Source organism: Seriola aureovittata, chromosome 7, assembly GCF_021018895.1.
Source record: "Seriola aureovittata isolate HTS-2021-v1 ecotype China chromosome 7, ASM2101889v1, whole genome shotgun sequence".
In the NCBI taxonomy this organism is placed as follows: Eukaryota; Metazoa; Chordata; class Actinopteri; order Carangiformes; family Carangidae; genus Seriola; species Seriola aureovittata.
Window position 1 is genome coordinate 26,681,599 of NC_079370.1, and position 23,969 is coordinate 26,705,567.

At 42.9% G+C, this 23,969-nt stretch overlaps 1 protein-coding gene across 2 annotated transcripts in view; it reads left to right on the top strand.

Annotated features, from left to right (window-relative positions):
* The window catches only part of gask1a (golgi associated kinase 1A), a 52,597-nt gene that overhangs the window by 18,099 nt on the left and 10,529 nt on the right, over positions 1–23,969 (top strand). The window contains exons 2-3 of one of the 2 annotated variants that reach the window (XM_056381915.1): positions 10,355–11,443; positions 14,117–14,554. In XM_056381915.1, the coding sequence (XP_056237890.1) occupies positions 10,355–11,443; positions 14,117–14,554 (1,527 nt within the window). The remainder of the gene's footprint in view (positions 1–10,354; positions 11,444–14,116; positions 14,555–23,969) is intronic. The other variant, XM_056381916.1, reaches the window with a different exon arrangement.

The following is a 23,969-nucleotide window of genomic DNA, read 5'->3' on the forward strand; positions in this document are numbered from 1 at the left end:
TGTCTTCCATGTTGGAGCATGCCTATTAGTGAATGGTTGATACCCATTTACACGCATGATGTCTCCGTCTCAGGGGATTCTGTATCTCTCAGAAGGAATTAAAGTTTGTTAACTGATTGTTCTCTGAGTCTGTGGATCTTCTTTGATCCAGTTGGAGATAAATTCTTTGCTTGAGCAGAGATTGTGTGTGTGTGTGTGTGTGTGTGTGTGTGTGTGTGTGTGTGTGTGTGTGTGTGTGTGTGTGTGTGTGTGGCTCTGTTTGTGGGTAGATGTTGTGTGTGTACTCGTGCGTGTTTGCCAGTTCAGACAGAGATCTCCTGACCTCCTAATTTTCAAACGTAATTCCAGCTTTGATGACTCCATTAAATCAATCTCCACTACCGGCTCCTTATAACTACAGTGTGTAACATCTGCTCACAGCTGGCAGATGCCCTGATGCCAACTTCTAAACATTCATAGTGTTATACCTTCTTTTGATTCTATTTATTAATCAGTAAACAACATTATATATTTGTTTCGTTCATTTTCTGCCCTTTGTTTTGCCGTGACACTGGCGACAGTCCGGGCAGGAGCTATTATGTTTTCAGACTTTCTGTTCTTTCGTCTCATTCTTATAAACCTGATATCTCAGTAACACTTTGAGGATTTCTACACATTTGGCACAAATGTTCACTTGGACTCGAGGTTGAACTGATTAGATTCTGGTGGTCAAAAGTCAAAGGTCAAGGTCAATGTGATCTCACAAAACACCTTTTTGACCATAACTCACAAATTCACACACTAATTATGACACAATTTAATTCAGATGTCTATATGGATAAAAAGAAATGATGACAATGAAGCTGCACTTAGTGTTTAGTGGGAATTAGCAGATGTTAGCATGCTGATGTTGCTTTCACACAATGTCAGGACAGCGAGAGGGGAAAAACAGGAAAAACACCTCTTATTCCAACTTGGGAGTGTTCACATGTTTTTCCACAGTGTTAGCCTGAGTGCTAACCTCGTCATCACACCAGATAATTAGTCTTAATTAAACACCTTTGTTGAATCCTGTATGTGAAGCCGTTCATTAACCAAGTGAACCCAGATACAAGCTGTGTATAGCTCCTAGAGAATGAGCTGATTGTGTTAATGTTAAGACTGGATTTTATTTTGATTTAACAGTTTGTTGACACGTCTGTAGTTCTTCTCCCCAAGTGGGAGATATCATCACATGACAGGCTCCTACATGTCTTAGTTTTTTTCTCCTACACTAGAAACTGACAAAAATGTGCCCCTTTAACCAGATTGCCATCAAAATGTGCTGGTTCATGCCCCATCCCTGCACCATGTCTGCTGACGTCACCCACAGGTTTCTGACAAGCAGTTTTGAAGAGTGAGCTGCTCCACCATCGCCATCTTGGCAGTGTCTGACTCCACCCCTAACTCAAAGAGGCCTCAATTACACAGAACTTTAAGCTTTAATAAAATGTAATCAGGTGAGTTATATAAACAGGTGTCATGAAGGAGGAAATTAGCTCTAGAGACCATAACTGGTTTTGTACCAGGCTGTAAACATGTTTATTTCTGCTGTAGTCTATGGAGATTGACTCACTGTTGGAGCCAGACTCTAGTGGTCATTAGAGGAACTGCAGTTTTTGGCGCTTCAATATTGGCTTCATTTTTCAGCCTTGGAGGTTGATGCTTGGTGGTTTAACAAATATGTGCATGTTTGGCGGCGGTGTCACGTACTGATGTTAAGTTTTATTTCAGACTTCAGCAGAATGATCTGCTGTGCTTCAGCTTCAGAGATGCTCAGCTGCAACTACTGATCAATGAAAGAGCTTCATTACTGAAAGACTATTTGATTCAGAAAACAGCAATGTTACCACCACGCTGCTGAGAAATGTAGTTTCACTAGTAACACGCTATTGCCCAACACTGGTTTTAACTCACAACCATCACCTTCTACTATTAGTTATGAGTAGTTACTTGTTACGACCTGCAGTCAGCTCTTTATTGTCTAAACCATGGTCACCCCCTCAATTAAATGAGCATGTGACCAAAAGGAAAGAAACTGAGGGTCAGCTGAGGTTGGTTGGGGTTTACCTTGCATTGTCATCAGTGTGGTATGTGTGTGTGGTGAGACTGTAAAAAGCACTCACATCTGTAGTTAGTTGGCTTAACAGTTCTAATCATGACACAAGTAGACAAACAGGTGTTGACTGTGTCTCAGTGCAACAATAGTTCAGCAAAGACGACACAACCCAACACCAAATACACCTGTTTCTCTGAGGTGAGCGATAGGCCCCGCCCACTACCAGTCAACCGCAAAGACAGAAGGAAAGTGATAATGTCTAATAACGGTCAACCTAATGCAGTCTGTGAGCTTTAATGGGAAAGTGAAAGTGACGACGAGAACCCAACAAATATTCAGAGTTTCATTCCTCAGATTTTACTGGATCGTCAATCGGAGACAGATTCAAGCTAATGTCACTGTCCTTAGGAATCAACAAGTTGTTTAAGTTTGTATCAGTCATGTACTCCTCTTCAGGAGCTGTTTGTGGGAGCTTGTTTTTGCACTTGCATGCTGTGGCAAAATATAGTCCACTGGCAGACTGGCATGCATTTTGTGTCCTGTGTAATTTTATATTACATCACACACTGTAACACTATCCTGGCTCAAATACACTGTCAGTAAATTATCATTCGCAGAATCAGCAACTTCTCTTCTTCAGTTTCTATCTTCTATCTGTGCACATTCATTTTAGTTAACATGAGTTTTATCATGGTGTTTTTTCCTCTACTATTGTCCGTCTTGTCTCTTTAAACAGATTGATAAAGGTCTTTGTAGATAAGATGGTGTAATGAGACAGTTTTCTGCCCGCAGACGTCCTCGCCCCTCCTCTTCCTCTTCTCCTGAGGCGAGCTGACTGCAGCACCTGCTGCGTGTCTCGACCTAATGCTGCATACCTCCCCTGCCGCCCTCAGCGTGAAGAGAAGAAGGGATATTAAAAAGAAAGGAGAGGAAAAAAGAAGAAGAGGTGGAGAGCTGTCAGGGTGTCAGACACCTGGCCTGCGGGGGCGGGGCGGAGGTTATTAGGGGAATATGAGTGTAGGACTCTCTCTCAGAGATTCAATTGACTTCTTGAGGAAACCAGACATGATGATATCCTTCTGGCAGTTTTCTCCATCTCCACACAGGATCTCTGCAGCTCAGAGAGACCATCAGGTTCTTGGTCTCCTCTCTTCTCCCTGACGTCTCAGTTGGTCCAGGTCCAGCTCTAGAAGAGTCCTGGTGGTTCCAGACTTCTTCATGTCAGAATGATGGAGACCACTGTTCTTCTCAGGAACCTTCAATGCAGCAGAAATGTTTTGGAGCCTGGTCACAGTCCTGTCTCTGAGCTCTGCAGCAGCTCCTTCCTCCTCATGGTTTCTGCTCTGATGATTGTCAGCTGTGAGACCTGATATAGACAGGTGTGTGTCTTTACACATCATGTCCAATCAGCTGAGTTTACCACAGGTGGACTCCAGTCAAGGTGTAGAAACATCTCAGAGATGATCCAGAGAGATGGAGGAACCTGAAGAGTAAAGGGACTATGACTTTCCCATTCACTTGAATAGGAAAGTGGTATGTGTGTGTCATTTTTCTTTCTGAGAGAAAAGATAAAATGCTTCTTTAACTCAGACTCTGAAACACAAAGTTGTTAAAGGAAATGTGATTCTTATCTCTGCAAAAAGCCCTGTGTGTGTGTGTGTGTGTGTGTGTGTGTGTGTGTGTGTGTGTACCACTAATCCACTCGCTGGTGTTTAAAAGAAGTGGTTTCACAGTATTTATTCTGCAGGTTAAAGATCACGACATGCAGTCAAAACACAAGAAAACTAAATCACAACATCATCACATGAAACAGTTCAGTGTGTTTTAGTGTCTCCAGCTGTATGGATCTCTCTCTCTCTCTCTCTCTCTCTCTATCTCTCTCTCTCTCTCTCTCTCTCTCTCTCTCTCTCTCTGTGTTGACCTTTTTCATGGCCTGGCTGTGTGTTTGCTGTAAAGACACGTTAAAGGCAGCAGAGTATCAATGACACACACTCGTGTTGACACATTCACACTTAGCTACACTAAACTCAATATGCCTGGAAGCTAATTAGCAATGCTCAGCTAAATCAAGCGCTAACAAAGAGGAGGATGCTGCTGAGAAAATACTTACACTTTAATATTTAGTTACTTGTGTATTTGTTTCTGTGATAATAGCTCTGGTTCAAATATCAGGACTCGTGATCACATGATCAGACAAAAGTGTATCCAGATGATCTAAACCACCATATTTGAATGTCTCGCTCTCACACACACACACACACACACACACACACACACACACCGCCCTAAACATCTTATCAATTTATGCAACCCCCCACCTTAATGCACAACCAGCCACTTAATGCACAGTACAGATTCAATAATGAATAAAAGAAGCATTCATTCACAAACTCAACCAGGAGACGTTTAAAGCTTTATGTTCACATCATAAAGTAACAGCAGGCGTCATGAATCGAACACATGACCTACAAACTTCATTTTGCATACTTCCTTATTGTTTAAAACTGGGCCAAATGTTCATTATACAATGTTAGCTAAAAGAATAACAAGCCAGTATCAGACCTGCAGAGGCTACAAACAATCACAATCTCATCTATTCTAGTAACTTAACCTAATAGTAACCTCTCTGGGTGCTGTCAGAGTTGCTTATTTCCTGTGTGTAAACAATTACAATAAACCAGTGACTCCAGTGAACTGATCAACTGAATATATCCACATCAAAAACTCCACACAGTAAAGCCACAGAGAGAGAATGTGGCGTGTATTTCACTCACCCTATTTGAAGAGGAAGGCCATGCTCCTGTCTTTCATGGTGGTGAAATGGTCAAGAACCATGTCGTAAAATTTCCCACTGGCCTTTAGGTCTTCCACAAAGACAGAATCAATTGATATTTTGCCCAAGTTGACAAGCCTGTCCTATCCACATGCGTTCCTCTGATAAATGTCCTGTAGGTCATCCTCAATAAGACGCTGTACCAGCTCTCCCGGTGGCTTGTGAAACAACTTGTTGTTGTACAGTCTGTGCGGCTCATTCCTTAACCTCTGCGCATCAAAGAATGGATACGTCGTCTTGATCAGCTGAGCCGATTCACTGCTGGGAAAAGCAGCGGACCCTCAGAAAAATGCAAATCATGTGGGATCCATTGCCCGAAAAAAGCTCAGTTGCTCCATGTCTGCAAATCTTTGAGTCATATGCATTACTATGCCTTCAACAATCTGAGAGTAAAGACGTCGGAAAGAAGCAACTGATTCCTTGTCTCCATCTTTGTGCTGGTTGACCCCCTTCTCCAGGTCCTCCCAACGTCATCGCCGCGGCCAGGCGTTTTATCATAAATCCCATCAAACATCTCATCTGTTCTTGTGGCTTTGAGAGCGCTGAGAGTGCTCTGGATCCGATCCTGGCATTTTTTGATGTCCACCATTTTACTTTGCAGAACTCGAAAGAGTGGTTCCATGAGGTCGAAAATTGACTGGAAGATGCCGAGCAGGAAGGTAAAATCTAAATCTTCACGTTTTTGCTCTAAGGCTGCACTCAGTCCAATGGTCTCTTTGTCCCATCCCGGCTCTGTTATTATCTTAGCGACAGGGAGCGACCTGCGTCCTTCATGGATGGCATGTGCTAGGCGGCTTTCGAAGTTCCACCTCACAGCAGAACCCCCTGGTGCACGCACAGCCCTGTCAACTTCACACAGTGATGCAGATCTCTTACATGAACGTGAACATGAAGACTGGCAAAAAACTGTTTTGCTGCCTGAACGTTATTTGTGCCCTGTGCTAAAGCCAAATTTAACTTATGAGCATAACAGTGGATGAATAGCGCTTTGGCGCAGTGGGACTTTACTAAAGCCTGCATTCCACCATGCTGTCCACTCATGCAGCTTGCTCCGTCACAAGTCTGACAAATGAGTTTATTTGTGGGACTGTAGTTCCCGATGGCTCTCATCACAACTGATGTTATAGCTTTTGCAACTCTCTCTGAGCTGACATCAAAAAAGCAGAGAAAACGTTCACACACACTGCTTTTTCATTAACATATCTGATGACGACTGTGAGTTGACACGTTAGAAATGTCTGTGTGTGCATGTTTATTTTTTTATCAGTCTCATCCTGGAAAACACAAGCAATGCTTTCAACTATGTCATTCTGTATAGTGTTTGACATACTGCTGAAGACTGATGATACTAAGTGCTCTGCAAGTGGAGTGTCAAACTGTATATGCATGTACCAGCTCCACAAAATTACCCCTATTTGAGTTGCCAGCGGCTTGATTGTGTCCCTTGAATGCTTGTTCTTGGCACGCAAGGTGCAAAGCTGCAACATGAGTCTCTTAAGAATACCCCAGTTTTTTTCACCTGTTCATTGTGGTTCTTTGTGCTAATGCTTCTTGCCAAACCAGAGCCTCGTCAACCCTGACGCGTCCAAAAAGCTTCAATTTCACAGCACAATCTATGTGACTGTCTGATTTACCGTGCCTCTCGACTGGCCCAAGGATTGTTCAGTGAGCAGGAATCCTTGTCAAAAGGAAGACATGGCCAGCAAAATCACCTCTGAAATTTAGCTCTAGCAGCTAGCCACTGCGCACAACCATAATTTTCCTCATTCAAAGTCCGAATCCCTCCTTTTTACCAATGTTGTTGGGTTAGTGGTTATCGCCTGAAATTTCAAGGTCTATGTTGTAAACATGCTATGATTTGGTTGGTGTGAGGCCAGAGGCGGCTGGCTTCCCTTGGCATAGTCCTTACTAATCACAGTTTGGGAGTGGCATGACGGTAGCCCCATCTGATTGGTTAATCATTCTTTTTTTTTCATCAAGGGATGCTAACTTTGACCTGGCCTCCTCACAGGCCTGACAACGAACTGCTCCAGAGTTCGTTTGGGACCGGACCAAGACCACCTCATCGAAAGTGTCTGGGTGTTTTGGTCTGCACCCGAGTGCAATTACTTTTTTCACACCTGCCCAAACGAATCGCACCATGGTGAAAAACAAACCAGGGTTCAGTTGGTCCCTTCATAAGTCTTCTATCTAACAAACACACACAGTTGTCAATTCAAACACAGCATCAGTGTGAAGATCACATCTCATTCTGATGCCAGTGGATAAAAGATTCTCAACATAAATGCAGTTTTTACATTTTCAAAAAATGAAAATAAATTCTCAATCCTTGCTGTCTTAGACCTAAGCGCAGCATTTGATACGATCGACCATTAATCTTTATCAATCATCTTGAAAAGTTGGTCGGTCTTTCTGACTCTGTGTTAAACTGGTTAAAAAACATTCATCACAGGGAGACAGTTTTACGTCATGGTCTTGCAGATCATGTGTCTGGGGTTCCTCAAGGGAGCTGCCTTGGCCTATTATTATTCTCACTGTACATGCTGCCACTTGGTGACATTATCAGAGACAATGTATGTTTCCATAGTTACGCAGATGACACACAACTGTACATACTGAACGAAATGATGCTGCAGCTATAAACTCCATTACTATCTGTCTTCTAGCAATAAGTAAATGGATGAGCAATAATTTCTTAAAGTTAAATGAGGACAAAACTGAAATCCTCCTAGTTGGCCCCAAAACAGAAAGAGAAATGCTGTTCAATAACCTGGGGAAACTGACTCCCTGGATTCAATCTGAGGTCACAAATCTTGGCGTTATCTTGGATTCAGATCTAAGCTTCAAGTCCCACATCAACAAGGTGACAAAAACATCATTTTCCACACAGCTAAAGTATGGCCATTTATAAATCAAAAAGCTCCTGAAAGATTGATTCATGCCTTCATTTCAAGCAGACTTGATTACTGCAACGTACCTTTTACTGGGCTCCTGAAAAAAACTACAGAGAGTCTTCAGCTCATTCAAAACTCTGCAGCTCAGGCTATTAACCAGAAGCAAGAGAAGAGAGCACATCAGTCCAGTTTTAACTGCTCTGCACTGGCTTCCTGTTACACTGACAACTGATTTCAAGCGCCTCCTCCTAATATACAAAAGCCTTAATGGGCAAGGACCGAGCTTCATTGCCAACTCCCTGATTAACTGTGTACCTCCGAGAACACTGAGATCATCTACTGCTGCTTTATTGAAGGTTCCTAACAACAGCCGTAGGAAAATTGGGGATGCAGCCTTCGTCAGTTACGGCCCAAAGCTGTGGAACACACTAACTATAGATATCAGAGAGGAAGATCACTAAGTATTTTTACAAGAAAGATTCAAACTTTTTTCTTCCCTTTAGCCTTTAACTACGTAGCTCTGAAATTTTGCGCCACTTTTATGCACTGCTCAGCACTTCTTTTAAATGTCTTTGTATTTAATGATTTAGTATTTTATTCATTATTTTTATCTAATTTTACATTAATGGTGTTAATGTTTTTCACTTTACATCAATGCTTTTTACATGCTTTTATTTTCATTTTATGTCTTTTCATGTGAAGCAGTTGATATATGTCATTTCATTGTTGTGCTACATTTCTTTATGCTTTCATTTCTGGGCGGGTTTTGTCCAGGAAGGAAAAACTTTAATTGATGAGGCATAAAAATTGTGAAAAATGTAGGATTTCTAAGCAAAAATTGCACCAACAAATATTTGGCGTTTTTGCTTGAAAAACTGAAATGATTAATTACTATTAAAATAGTTGCAGATACACTGTGCGCTGATCGACTTGCTCTGATGTTATCACACTACAGGTGAACAGATGTAAGTGAGCAGCTTCTCTCTCAGTCACTGTGACGAGGCAGAGGCGGGCGATCTTGCAGATCTGCTGTGAAATCCAACCCAGTGGTGTGAAATATAAAAAGCCACTCAGAGGTCAGTGGAGGCTGCACCTCCCCCCAAGCACTGATGACATGTATTCACTGTGACTCACACTAAACACAGTCATTCAGTGGCATTAAATTGCACCTCTGATAGATTCTGGCAACATAAAGGAGATGGTTTGTGTAATAGTAGAATATGTGTGAGTCGGGACTGATTCAGGTGAATGGGATCGTGGTCTCAGACCTGTGGAGCCAAACTGTATAAGTGTGTATAATGTGTCAGGCTCTCTCAGGACTTGAGCTGCCTGCACAGGGAGCCGCGTTCAGGGCATTCCAGTCCGCTGGAAGAATAATGGGATCCTTTCACAGGTGGAGGGATCTGGGAATGTTGTTAACGGCACTAAGACGGGGAAGACGTCTCAAGGGTCTGAAACATTCCTTCATTCTGCCTTCAGCTAAATGAAGGAGAGAGAGAGAGAGAGAGGGAGAGAGAGAGGGAGAGAGGGAGCAGTCAGGGGCAGAGAGGAGCGGCTGCAGTTATCTCGCTCGTTTTATTGAGAAATGAAAACTGCAGCTTTCACCTTCTGCTTCTCACAGCTGAGGCTGAAAAGTGGGGCATTCACACAGAGCTCAGACTGTGGTTCAGTCGCTCATGTCGATCGGGCCTGATTCCAGTTTTTTGGGAAGGAAAGGACGCCTCATTATTGGGATCTGCTTCCCCTATTACTGTTTATCTTTCCACTGGTGGGCCACCCTGTCTGTGGAGGAAATGCTTGCCCTCACTGAGACGATTTTACTTGCAGTGTTCATATGGAGGCTCAAATACTCCATAATAAATATTTAGCAGGCTTTATTTTGGTTTCATAGAGCTTCCGTCTCAGAAGGCTGAGTACTACACAGCTGAAACAGGACTTTGAATTCCTACAGCAACATCACTTTTCTAATGGGATAGAGTAGAGAAAGCCATATTGGGTCAGTGACGGGGGATTGTGTGAAATATGGCTTCCCCCCCTTCCTGTGCATTGCGTGCAGAAGGCAGCACTGAATTATGGGCATGCCACAATCGTATTGGTCTCAGCTGGATAAATCTAATTCTGCTGTAAGACACTGGAAACACACAGGCGGCTGACACAGGCTTTATATTGTGCTGCTTGTGTATTCAGATCTGTGCTGCAGAAACAGGGACATTCTGAGCTCGGCTCCTGCTCCGTCACCAAATTCCTGCTTACTCTCTCATTTCCATTTTGGGTAATAAACACTGAGAGGTCACATGTAGCTGTTGTGATATCACAGAACAGAATAATGTGCCGTGGCACTATTTGTTTTCTCCCTTTCCCCTCGCAGAGTGTGAATCATGAACACATTTACTTTCCACATCTCTGGAGCCAAGAGATCTGAGTGCAGCCGTTGGTTAACCCTACGGGAATCTGAACAGACGCCATCTTTTAAATTTATGGCACCACGTCGTTGTGATTACGGTTCTGTTGGTCTCCTTCTAACTTCTCTGCCTTTCTTCTTCTCTGCAGGCCTGGAGAGTGTGGTCAAAGCTCTGCTGTGGTCAAAAATGGCTGCTCCTCCTGTACCCCCTCTTCCTCCTCCTCCTCACAATCTCAGTGATGACTATCACTCTGCCCCTCCCCTCACCGCCTGCTGACATCGGCCGGCGGTCATCGTCCCGTGCCCTGAGCTCCGCTGGGGGGTTCACATCCAGGCCCGGGGTCGTAAAGGCTTCTCCAGCCACTGCCCCTGAGCAGCCACTCACTCACATCTACGACAAGTCCTGGAGAAGCAGGACTGGAAAACAGTCTAATGACAAGAACAGCATCGAGAGAAGTCACACAGACTCGCGCCGAAAACACAAAAACAAAGGCGTCGCTTCCAAAAGCAAAGAGATTTCAGGCGCCATCCAGCAGCCAACCCCTCATCACCATCCCCGTCTCCCACAGTTTACAGTCAACAAAGGGCCAGAGCATAGAATTAAACCAAGCAACCACAGTGCTGTGGTGAGGCCCGCTGCTCACACAGACATTCATCTTGAAAGGAGCAAATCCAGAGCAGCACGTTTCCCCGCTGCAGTAGATACGTTAACGACTGACAGACGAGCTGCAGGCGGACAGGCAGGCAGAGGCCGGGACAGACACACAAACAGGAACGCGCAAATACATGGCAGCCGTGCAGGAGCAAAGTTAGCTGAAATTCACCAGGCTTTGGGTAAACACGGACATGCAACAAAGCACTCTGGGAAATCTGATAAGGAGCAGCAGGCTGTGAAAAAGCCCTTCGGGGATCTCAAAAAACACCATAATCTCTCAGAAGGTCCCTCTGAATCGCAGAAGGATTCAGAGTCGTTGGACCATAGGAAGGCATCGTCCAGGCCCCAGGCCGCCGTAAAGGAAGATGACAGCAGCTGGTGTCGGAGATTCACGGAGCAGGATTTCCCAGACGGTGACCACAGGAGGGTCAGGATTAGTCCAGATCTCTGGCCTCTTCCCTGGCTCAGCAAAGATGACATCCAGAAGATGGAGCTCCTCGCCGGGGGTGCGGTGGTCAGCAAGGCCAGGGTGCCTGCACACGGACAGGTGCTCCAGGTGTCACTGGAACCTCAGGAACAACAGGTACATTTTTAATTAGTAGTTAGGGAGATCAAGAGATCAAGGAGTGTAACTTTTCTTAAAGTAATGCTCTTCAGTTCTTTTTTTGTTCTCCAGCCTGGTGTATTCCCATGTGGCTGCTGTGGCTCTGTGGGTTGTGCTAAATTTGCTCTTGCCACTTCTGTTGTAGAGATTCAGGGAAATGAGGACCCACACAGACCAGTGTAAATCAGAGCAACCTACATCTCACCAAATAAGCATGATTATACCGCCACGCCAGCGACAATCAGGGCCAGAGGCTTTATGTTTTCAGTTTGTCAGTCCGTCCGTCCCATTCTCATAAACGCGATATCGCAGTAACGCCTTGAGGGACATTCTTCAAATCTGGTAGAAACATTCACTTGGAGTCAAGGATGAACTGATTACAATTTAGCAGTCAAAGGTCAAGGTCACTGTGACCTCACAAAACACGTTTTTGGCCATAACTCAAGAATTTGTACACTCATTATGACACAATTTAACACAAATGTCTATAAGGATAAAATGATGAAGTCATAACATTTTACATCCAAAACGTCAAAGGTCAACTTCACTGTGACATCATCATTATTCAATGCTGTTACCAGCTTGGAGGCAAAGAACCGTGAGGCAGTAATTGTAGTTTTTACATGAATCATTTCAAACACCCAGAGTAAACACTGAGATTAGCCATTAGGCTAACATATGTGGGGCAACTTGCTGGCTGACACAATAACCCTGTATAACAATACTCTGAAACATCACATTCTTTTATTTTTAGATAACTGTCCAACACAATGGTAACTTTTTTCTCTCAGCCAGCATTGTTAATCCAGCTCGCAGTGGCTTCAGGACTTACACTAGAAGCCAGTTTGTAATCACTCCTCTTTCCTTATGGAGGGGTGAGTGTTTGTCCGGCCGACCTCAGCCTTCTCTTGAGATGATTTTGGGGAAGCACGGCTTCTTGTTACACCTTTGGATTTACTTTCATCCGTGGACATATCTGTTTCTCCAAGTCAAGAAGCTACAGGTCCCACCCTCTGCAGCACCTTTCACCACAGTGAAAGGACTCATAACACTTCACAGGGTGATACATGCCATTGCATGACAACTGATTAGGTCAGCCAGCAAGTTTCTCCAGATATAGATCCCTAAAAATTAGAATTCATACTGTAATTTCTGTGTTTACTTTCAGTCAGAGTCAGAGACAAATGTTCGGAGTGATTCCTGTAAAAATCATGTTTATTGTGACAGCTGTACGAGGCTCACACAGCTGTACGCTGAATCTCTACGACAGGAGGTGGTGAGTCCAGATTTACCATGTTGAAGTAAACCGGAATTATCCTTTAAATGCACCAGTCAAACATAATCACAGTCTTATTTCTGTGGGAAGATTATTAGCTTACCTGGTGCAGTGTTTTTAAGACCATATAGGAATCTATATTATCCTGTCAATAAATCCCATGAAAAGACCATAACTACCAATGAACTGGTCGTTCAAACAAGTCATTAGTGTGTATCCCTGACATTTCTTATTCCTCTGTGCCTTGAGTCAATTGCACACACACACACACACACACACTGCTACATCCTGCTGCTGTAAACACTGACTAAAGCACCAAGTGTTGATTAATCCACATATGAAAATAAACCTCAGTTAATTCACTGTTTCCTTCTCTCCGAGCAATGCTTGATAAAACCTGCAGTCCACAGCTGTTTGAGGAAATGACTGAGGCTTTGTCATTTATGTTACGACGCAGCTTGTTAGTGGAAATGGAAGCAACATGAAACCAGGTGTGAAAATCAAACTTAACCACTGCACACTGAGATGATTTCTCTGGAGTTTATCGAGAGCGAGTGAAATGTTTCACCTGTGGCTTCTTAGTTGGTTGTTCCTGCGACCAACCAGCACCTGACTGCTTATATTGGCTTTGAATGGGGAGTGTTGATCACTATAAAACCAGGTGTATTTGGTAAGATAAAGATATAGTGTGAAGCTCTTCACTGGGCACCAACTCGCAGCTCTGAGAAGGAACATCAGTTTTTATGAGCGAGTCCAATCAGTCTAATATCAGCTGTGACTTCTCCATTCAATTGATCTCTGATCTCCACTTCGGAGGAACACAACTGTTTTAAAGAACTGTGGAATGTAAATTAAGTTGAGCTGAGTTTTTCTTAGATGTATGACTTCAGTGGGAGCCAGTGGTCTTTTGGCTGAGTGCAGCAAACAATGGGGAAGTCAGAAAATAGAGACAAGTACATTGTTAGTTTCAGTCTCTTTGTGGGATTTATTGACAGTAAGAAAAATATAGAATAAAGTCAGTTTTATTTGTTAAACTTGCAGACCATGCAATGATGTTGTAACATTAAAAGACTTGTGTTTTCATAACTTAAACAAGCTGCATGGCACTTCTAATTATTGTTCTGTATACATTAATGACAAAGTATAATTATTTGTAGCTAAAGAGCTTAAAGTAGAAAACATCACCACCTGTCGCCCAAAGCCCCCCCCTCTCTGTGTGTCAGAGCTGGTCTTATTAAGTCACTGCTCATTCGAACAACAAATATTCCTGACTGTAGCCTGAGGCACCAGACACTGTGTGTGGTGTTCACTACACAATGGTGTTTTATGATTGAAAAATAAATGGAAAGCTTTATAACTTTATCTCTCCATCCCAGCAGCCACCACAGAGGAGGGTCTCACATCAGCAGAGACAAGAGCAAAGACATCCAGAGACCCATACAGAGCGCTGCCAACGGGGGCGCTGCTCCCTGATCAAACGCACCGACGACTGGTTTGAGGTTTTTGCCTTCCACCTGGACAGAGTTCTGGGACTCAACAGAAGTCTCCCTGCGGTGCTGAGGACTTTCCACAGTGACATTCTACCGTATCGGTACATCACCGGCACCCCCAGACCTGTACTGTGGTGGGACCCGGATATTCAGCACCTCGCTGACAGAGACAATGACCAGAACTCAGTCCCACTCAGCTGGGTGCAGTACCAGAAGCTGCTGCAGGTCCACTGTGGGAGTGAAGAAGACCTGAGGTCAGGACGATGTGTGGGAGTCCACCACTCAGAGTGGGGGAGACTGGCTCTCTTTGACTTCTTATTACAGGTAAGACAAGAGACATGGGTTGAAGAATTCAAACTGTTGCATAAGCAGTGAAAAATGTTTAAAGGTGTTTCATGTTGTATAAAAGAGTTGAAGTACATACAGAAAGACTGAGCTGCATTGCTTTCTGCATGGTTAAAGTATCCCTGAAACTTTAACTGAGAGTAAAGAAAATATATGAAGAAAAAGCTGAATCAACAAGTAAAACTCTTTACATGTTGTGACCTGTTTGAAGTTTGAATTAGTTTTTACAGAAAGAAAGAATGTGTAGGAAGAGGCCAAATGACACTAGGGTTCCTTCCCAGTTAAACTACAAAGTTTCAGGAACAGCTGGAGCTAAACTACAATGATTGATTGATGACTAGTGCCTGCGTATGTGTCTGTTTATCTGTGTATCTGTGTGCTAATGAGTGTGTACAAGTCTAATCAACTGATCTGGATCAGCTGTGTGTGGCCAGCTGCAGTTAATGGTTGCCATAGTGATGGTATCTCCCTAGGTACACCTGTTTAAAACAGGGACTATAGTGAGACATACCTCTCAATCTCTGGCTCTCCAATCAAAAACCGTTAGATGCCATCACTTAAAGCTTTATATTTTCTAAGAGAGGGACTCTGCTCAACACACTGATATAAAATATTTGTTTGTTGTTTCAAAAATATGGCATGGATTTCCTCCTGATTTTCTGCTCTGTTTACATTAGAGTGAATGGGGCAGTTGGAAGGTACTCCTGCCACTTTGAAGCTCATAGTTCAAATTCTGTGAGTCACTGAGCTTTGGTTGTCACATTGTGTGAAAGAAGACAAATTTACTTAGTGAGTTAGTGAGCTACCTAACCTACTAGTAAACTGTCAGGTAGCATGCTAGCTAGCTGGGTGTTACCTCAGGTGTGTGCTGAAGTATCCAGGCTTCTTCCCTTCATCTTCTTCTGACGACCAGACATCATTTAATTCAAATGTTATTTCTGGAAATATTTTCATCTTTGTTTGTTACAATCTAAAATAGATAACGACTGTTAATTTAACGCTGATTAACGATTAATAGAACACCTGTGAAGTGGAGTGATACATGTAGTTAAAAGCCCCAGTGCTGTTGTGCTCTATATCAGCACTCATGGAAGGGAGCGTGTCTATGTTCCCACAGCCCTATATTCCCACAGCTCTAACCCTAATTTTCAAAAATTTCTGTGAAAAAAAAGTTCTAAGAAATGTGGGAACATAGGGCTGTGGGAACATAGGGCTGACCCCCTCATGGAATGACTCTCGTCCAATCAAATTACTTGGTTGGAACTAACTGTGATTCAGTTACTCAAAATGCAGTCCAAGCATGTATTATGGGTCAATATGAATGCCTCTGCTATTGTAATGAGGCTATTGATGTGATCGTCATTGGTGTTTATTGCACTGTCAGCAGTTTCTAACGTCACAGGTTCTGTGCAGTTGACCTGGTAGCCAGTGACTTTTATTGTTGACTCTGTGCAGTGGTGGTGCATCTGTCTGTCCATCCATCCATCTGTCGGTCCATTCATGTTTACGTACTCCTGCTCAGCATATTCAGCGCCGCAGAGCCTGTAGTGTAGTATATTGTATCCCAGCATGCATAGGGAAAATACACAGTCTGCAGTCTGTCACAGTGTGAACACACAGTGGGTGTATTGCTTTCATCTTTTTCTCAATTTAATCGACTTCACTCCATAGCTCCTCCACAGTAAAGAAATAAGGGACTGAGGCATGTTATATACAGTAGCTGCTTTGTTTTAGCTCATGTCAGCACAGTGTCATTGATGGTTACCATGGTAACATTGGTCTTAGGGCTGAGTTAGCCTGGGGGTAAGGTGACTCAGGTCTTTATTTTTGTGATTATTAGACTTATCTATAAGCAGAATTAAGACTGTCAAGTCAAGTCACTGTATTTCTATAGCACATTTAAACACAGCTTGAGCTGACCAAAGTGCTGTACAAAGGGCAATTAAAATGAGATAAGCAGGTCAAACAAATGTAGTACAACAATATATACAGCACATAAAAGACATATAAGTATAATAACACAAACAAGAAGCAAATACTCAATATGAACATGACAATGGACTTGGAGGTTAGCGAGCTAAAGGCCAGTGAATAAAAATATGTCTTTAACCTAGATTTAAAAAGACTGGACCAACACTCCAGACCAGTCTGAAATATCTTTGTGAAATTGACCCCTGGTCATCTTAAAGGTGCCCTGTGGAAGTAATGTATTTTAACTCCAGCATGATTACTTGCTATCAACCTTCTTTTTCCTGCCTTTGCTGGTGCATTGCTGCACAGCTTGTCATGTTCCTGCCACCTGTAGATCAGTGGAGAACATTCTTCATGTTTGAGTCCAAACAGAAAGACCACGACTGGCAGACTGGGTCAGACTGGAAGCCAGAATCTTTGCTTGAGCCACTCTGCTGCCCTTGACTGTCTGCATCAAAGTGATGCTTCTGTTATATGAGACAGACTTAGACCAGATTCTAAAATCTGAGCCAGCAGTTGATGCTCAGACAGCTGGGGTCATCACATTTGCATTGTTTGCTGGCAGCATCACCAAGAAGGTGTCTCTGTGTGATGAGATGGTTCCCCAGAGCGTGACTGGGAAGCTTTCCAGAATCTAGGTGCTGTATCCAGAATACCTGTCTGTCCTCAAGCACAACGGTCTCCTTCACTTTTATGTGGAGCAAATGTTTTCCTGTTGTTTCTGTTTTGTTTTGTATCTTTACGAATTCCTAAAAGAAAACACAAGAAGTTCTGCTGTTTCTGTTTGATGATTGGGGAGTCTGGACAGTCCTGTCACTGCTTCCAGCAATGACCCATGATATATGATTTGTTGTTGTTGTTGTTGTTGTTGTTGTTGTTGTTGTTGTCTGCACCATCTGCAGAGTTGATTTGGTGTAGGTTTACGCCAGATGCCCTTCTTGACCCTGAGTTCGAGGAACCGGTGATCAAACCACCATCCCAGGGATCAGCAGCCGACCTGCTGTACTCCCCAATATATGATATGCAATGTGTCATCTAATTATAATAAAGTTTAATTATTATATATAATTGAATAGTTTGAACAACACATCACTTATAGTAGATGGAGGGACAAGAGTTAACATCTTCATTTGCTCAGCTAATAAAGCCTGTAATGAATGAACTGCTGAGGCTGAGGTGTACACTGAGGTAAGGTAAACAGCTGTGAGCTACTCGTATCCCACTGAGTGTGTATGTGTGTGACAAGAGATTGTAAGGTGTGTAGCTCCCTCTGTCTTATGAGTGAAATCCTATCAAATGTTTGATTTGATAACATTCTCAAACATCAATCCTCTCTTGTCCCACATAGTGTATTTATTGTGCAACCAGTTTGCTAAATAAACTTAGAGATTACACCAAGTCACAAACAGGACTTGTGCAGCGTAATGACCAGTGAACTGTGAGGTGGGAGATCAGCAGTATTTTCAAGGACATCCAGCTGACCCAGGTGCTGTACTGAGCAGCATGGAGGAACCAGCTCCTGCTACAGACCGGGTCTCCTGAGTCTCGTGTGGCAGGATCACACAAAAAGTACTGCACCAAACTGTAAAAATCTCGTAAAGCTAAACAACAATAATATATATATGATTTTTACATCATGATCCAAACACCATTTCATGGGAAATTGATGAAAATATTGAAAAATACACATTCTCAAAATGTTGAGGAAAGAGGTCCCTTCCCTGACTCATTCCTCATCCCTCCATCAAGTCTTGTGCAAATCGGTTCCGTTCTACTGTGTAATTCTGCTGACAAACAAACCAACCAACCAACAGCCCCAACCATCATGTTTCATATCTCAGTGACTTGTGGTACATTTTATACCGAGGCTTTGTGTTTTCAGGTTGTCCGTCCGTCTCATTCTCGTGAACAATATATATTTATTTATATATAATATAACGCCTAGAGGGAATTTCTTTAGATTTGGCAAAAACATTCTCTTGGACTCAATGATGAAGTGATCAGAATTTGGTGGTACAAGGTCAAAGGTCAAGGTCACTGTGACCTCATAGTTACAAAGGCATATGCTAAACAGTTAAAAACAATAAGGTGAAGTGACATTTTATATCAAAAAGGTCAGAGGTCGAGTTCACTGTGACATCATAACCTCTGGCCATTATTTAACACTGTAACTCAGGAAGGGGAGGTTTTGACTATGGCTCTGTATGGTGTGAAATACAGTGAGACAATTCACAAGCTCTTCAGTGCTCCTCGGCTCGTCCAGAGAGACGTGGAGGGAGTGAGTAGAGCTTATTCCATCAGCTCAGTAAAAAGAACCTTGATTGAAACAATGAGATGGAGAAGAGAGTCTGACTTTCTTCCTGAGTGTTATTAGATCAGATAATTAATTTCTAACTAATGAAAACCTACAGAGGCTTATTTCTACATAATGCTTTAATGAGCAATACCATACTAGAAGTGTGTGTGTGTGTGTGTGTGTGTGTGTGTGTGTGTGTGTTTGTTTGTTTGTGTGTGTGGTACTGGTGTGTCAGTGTCTGTGGGTTTTGATGTGCTGCTGTCGGTTCAATTAAAAATCCAATACAGCTCTCAGTCTGGATATTAGTGTGTGTGTGTGTGTGTGTGTGTGTGTGTGTGTGTGTGTATGTGTGTGTGTGCGTCTTTAGATTTACATTTTGAGTGGAGCTCGATTAATAAGGTGTCAGCTGCTAATGACTCTTCTAGAACTGCTGTTTCTGTGCTATACTGATGTAGCTGCTGTTAACAACATTCCTATTACAACCTGTCCTTTAAAAAGTCATTTCAGCTGATGGCCTGATCGGCTGCATGGAATTAAGATCTCCATATTGGTGGACAGATACTGGATATTCCATCAAGTGAATGCCAAACTGGGAAACACCATCATGAAATCAAATAATTTTTTTCTCAAAGGAGCAGACAAAACATACAATTTGATTTCAGTTGGACTTTAAAGTTCAATGGCTGGTGGCGCCCTAGTAGTTCACCTGGTTAAACACATACCACATGGCAAGGCTCAGTCCTGACCTCAGTGGCCTGGGTTCGAATCCAGTCCAGTTCCCTTAACTGCCTTTCCTGTCATTCTCTACTGTCTCAAAAAGCAATAAAGGCTGAAAAGCCAAAAAACAAAACTGATGGATGATTTTGGTGTAGCAGCCAGAGTCGGTATTACAAGATCACATGACACTCAACACAAAAAAGACTTTTTCAGATACACAATACAGCCTTACAAAAGAGGAACAACTGTTAAAAAAAAAAAAAAATGTGGACAAATATATCTGTCCAATACATTTTTAAAGCTCTCAAAGGAGACAAAGAACCCCTGGGGTCATCTGTACAAGTAGCGAATTACAACCCATAGTTAGGTTTCATTGTCAGGTCATGTCGTATAAGGAGCGACAGAGTCCAAAGATGAAGGTCAGGTTAGATGGATGTGACGACAAAATACAGGACTTGCACACCACAGGAGACTGCTGTTTCTTTAAATCACTCATTCATAGATAGATAGATAGATAGATAGATACATAGATAGATAGATAGATAGATAGATAGATAGATAGATAGATAGATAGATAGATAGATAGATAGATAGATAGATAGACAGGTTTACAGAATCATTTATGTAACAAACAGAAAAAAATCAGATCTATCAGATATATTATATTTGCTCATTTTAAGTGAGCTGTTGGATTAATCCAGTTCATGCCGAAGAGTTGATCACAGAGGCCACGGGAACCATCGTCATCGTCACTCTTTTCTCTGAGTGAGTTCAACATGTGACTCCACTAAAGTCCCTTCCTCTCTCACTGGTTAACTCAGAAACAGCCCTCTGTGTAACATTCATGTATTTACTGTGGCTGTCATACATGAGCATGTACTTGTAAATGTATTCGGAGCTCAGTCCTTCACTCAGGAGCGGCACTGTTGTGCGTTTCACTGTTACTTTCACATTTCACCTCCTCCTGTAGAGCTTGCTCTGACACCCTGTCACTGATTTTACAACCTGCAGTAGCAATATTGTCCTGCTTTGTTCTGCAAGCACACTGAGAAGGAATGTGTATTTAATACCTCTCTACAGTGTGTGTGGGGCTGGATATGAATAACCCATGAGGCAGCTCTCTCCCCCTCGCTGCCAAAAGTCAATCCCTGTAACAGGGCCAAGTTCTAATAGCCTCCTATTGATCTGCTGAGAGCCGATGAGCGTGCCTCTGAACACTTGTTCCTACCTGCTCCCCTAACACCTCCCCGGGCTGTGATAGCAGGGAACCAGACACCAGAGGCGCAGGAAGAGCAGTATGAAGGACACACACTTGCTCATTCACACAAACACACAGTGGCAGTGGAGGGTGCCCTGGGGAGGAGAGAGGAACTGAGGATAAGGTGACAGCGTGAGTGCAGGTTTTAAAATGAAAGGGACATGGCTCCAGACTGAGACCCAGCAGCTCCTGCTGCAAGGATCAATCAACCAAAGCACAGTCAGCAGCTGTGTCCCAATCATAGACTGTAAATAAAGATGGACGTAGCCTCCGTGAGGTCACTAACAGGTTTCTGAAGAGCGGTTCTGAATCTCAGAGTGAGCTGCTTCAGAGTCGCCATCTTGCCAGTAGCCCAGTCCACCCAACTCCCAGCTAATCCAAATAAGGCAAAGAGGTGCGTGCGTGGAGCCGAGACTTCAGTGACTGCTGGTCTGTGGTAAGCATACGCTCACCCACGTTACTCAAGGAGGCCACGCCCTCAATTATGCTGAACTTTAAGCCTTAATAAAACTTACAGGTGAGTTATGCAGTATATAAAGGTGTGGCCTTTTCTATCTGTCGTACATCACAAAGGAAATTAGACAGTCTGGTCTACGGAGGATTTTTACCCTGCATCACCAGCTGTGCTCCCCCTTACCGTTGCGTTTCAAAGCACGGCTCCGTCACCTAGCAATGTCCAGGAAAAGAAGGAGACATTTGAAGGAGCCTTTTGAGGCTCATGACAGACCCTAACGATGTGTTGAGGTTTCAGGATGAAACACTCATTAGTAGACAGAGGCTACCTTGCTTCACTCTTTCTCTCCCTTTTATCTCCTGAGTTACAGGAGATAACATTAAGTTGTTGTAACTTTCCCAAAAGAACGTCTTTGGAATTTTCTACAGATGTTAGCAACACTTCTAACTCTTTTGTCTTTAAGTTAAGTTACTGTCGTTGAATGAGAAATCTAAACAACACCTCAGTGAGATCCGATGAGAGAAGTAGTGCCGGTTGCTAGGTAACAGACAGAAAAGTTGATAACTTATATTTGATTGAGTCTTTAGTGTTTCCTAAACTGAGATAAGACAGGATGAAGTCAGATAGGATTCCTGAAGTTAGTTAAGATTTGCCTCTGTAATACCACACTGTGAAAAATCCTCCTCTCTTATACTCTTCCTGTCTGAACTTAAAGCTCCATACAGTCTAAAGGTCGATGTCCATGTGTAGTTTGATTATAAAGCAGGTCTAGGTTCTATATTAATACTATGAAAGTATCACAGCGCTCAGTCCACAGAGAAATGCACACAGCCTGTATTCAGAAACTGAGCCTTAAAACCAGCCATTAGGACTTCTGTAACTTTGTGATGTCACTGCCCTCAGCCACGCCCCCAAGCCCTGCCCACCTGGACCCACCATCCAACCTTGCAGGATTTGGTTTCTCTGCGTGTTTACCTGAAATCTGCCATATTTTTATTGGATCACTCAGAAAACAGTCAGCCAATCAAAAGAGAGGCTCAGAGCCTCCTCTCTTCTGATTGGCTCACTGGCCTGTTGTCAGAGAGAAGCCTGAGAGAGGAGATGTGAAACTACACTGAGATTGTTTTTGGTTCTTAAAACCACAAATATATCTTCTTATGGATCAACACTTCACCTTTAAGACTTTGGGGACTTTAAAACTTAAGACAGATGAGAGTTTTGTAACAGTGTTGTTTTGCAAGCCGAATAAAAAATGCTCAGTTTGAATTAGCCACTGTGGCTGTAGGGCAGCTCCTACAAGTCAAACTTCATTTGCAGAAACCTCAGAGAGAAGAACAGACTGCCCACACTGTGACTGAGTGGTGAACATTTACAGAGCAGAGGACAAACTCAGCAGCAAGGACTGAAACTAGGAAACAGATAAGATGATGGAGGAGAGCGTGTGTGAGGAGACGAGGGGAGATAAGGCGGAATGGACTGTAAGAACCACGTTAATCAACCTCGCTAACATCAGATCACAGTGTGTGCTGAGTATGGACACTCCACACGTTCACTTTACAGTTTGTTCCACTTTAAATTGGTGTTGTCTCTGATCCTAGCCCTCCTCCACATCTTGTCTTTCCCTGAGGCTCGCTGGTGCTCAGTGGCAGTGTAAGTCAATATTGGCTCAGTCTCCACAAAACTGTTGGACCGAACCCAGAATCAGTGTGTTCCAGTGTGGGAGGGAAATGTGGCAGCAGGGTGAGAAGTCTCCTAAAAACACCATACAAGTGAGAAGAAATAATGGAGGTGGAGCTTTACTGCTCAACAAAACACACACACACCTCCTCCATCTCACACACACACTGCTGACCTGAGGCCACCGGGGTTGTTTGAGTCACACACATGCACGAGTGCACCAGTGCACACAAAACCCACGTACATACACACACAGAGAGCAAACACACAAACGACCAAACTCTGTAATGACCTGAGGAAGATGTGAAAGTCTGTTTGTGTCTCAGCGTGTCAGTGTCTCACTTTAACAACAGGGAGTGAATCACATGACTCTCACACTGACAAGATCCTGTTGTAATGTTCATCATTTCATCAGCTTCACAACTGAAGAACTCTATCCTGTGATTTCCCACAGCCTGGATCCATTTCTACTGCAGCTGTTCATCCACCAGGGTCAGATACTGTACAGTGTCAAGTTCCTATCACCAAAAGATGAAAGATAATTCCTTTAAATTCCAACTATGGTTTTCATACTTTTGCTTAGAACTAACCAGGATTTGAAAGTGTGTGAGTGCTAATTAAGCAATGACAATGAGAAGGGTCAACTTTTTCTCCAGATGAAAGGGAACTCATTACAGTTCTTACAGTATCTTGCTTGTTTACCTAAACCTGTCAGTGTAGTGAAGTAGAAAGTACAATATTTCCCTCTGAAATGTAGGAGTGGAAATATAAAGTAGCATCAAATGAAAAAATGTAAATACTCAAGACTATTAAACATAAATAATAAACTCTATATTGAGTCAAACCATATCTACAAGTAATCTGTCACTGTCTCACTGCTCATGACTGAGCACCAGTGTTTGTAACAGTAGATCATATATGACATTTTATTTTGGTAATGAAATGACCAGCTAACACTGGAAATGAAAATCACCTAGCTAACAGTTAGCTTACTGTAACTTTAAATTTAGAAATTAGCTAA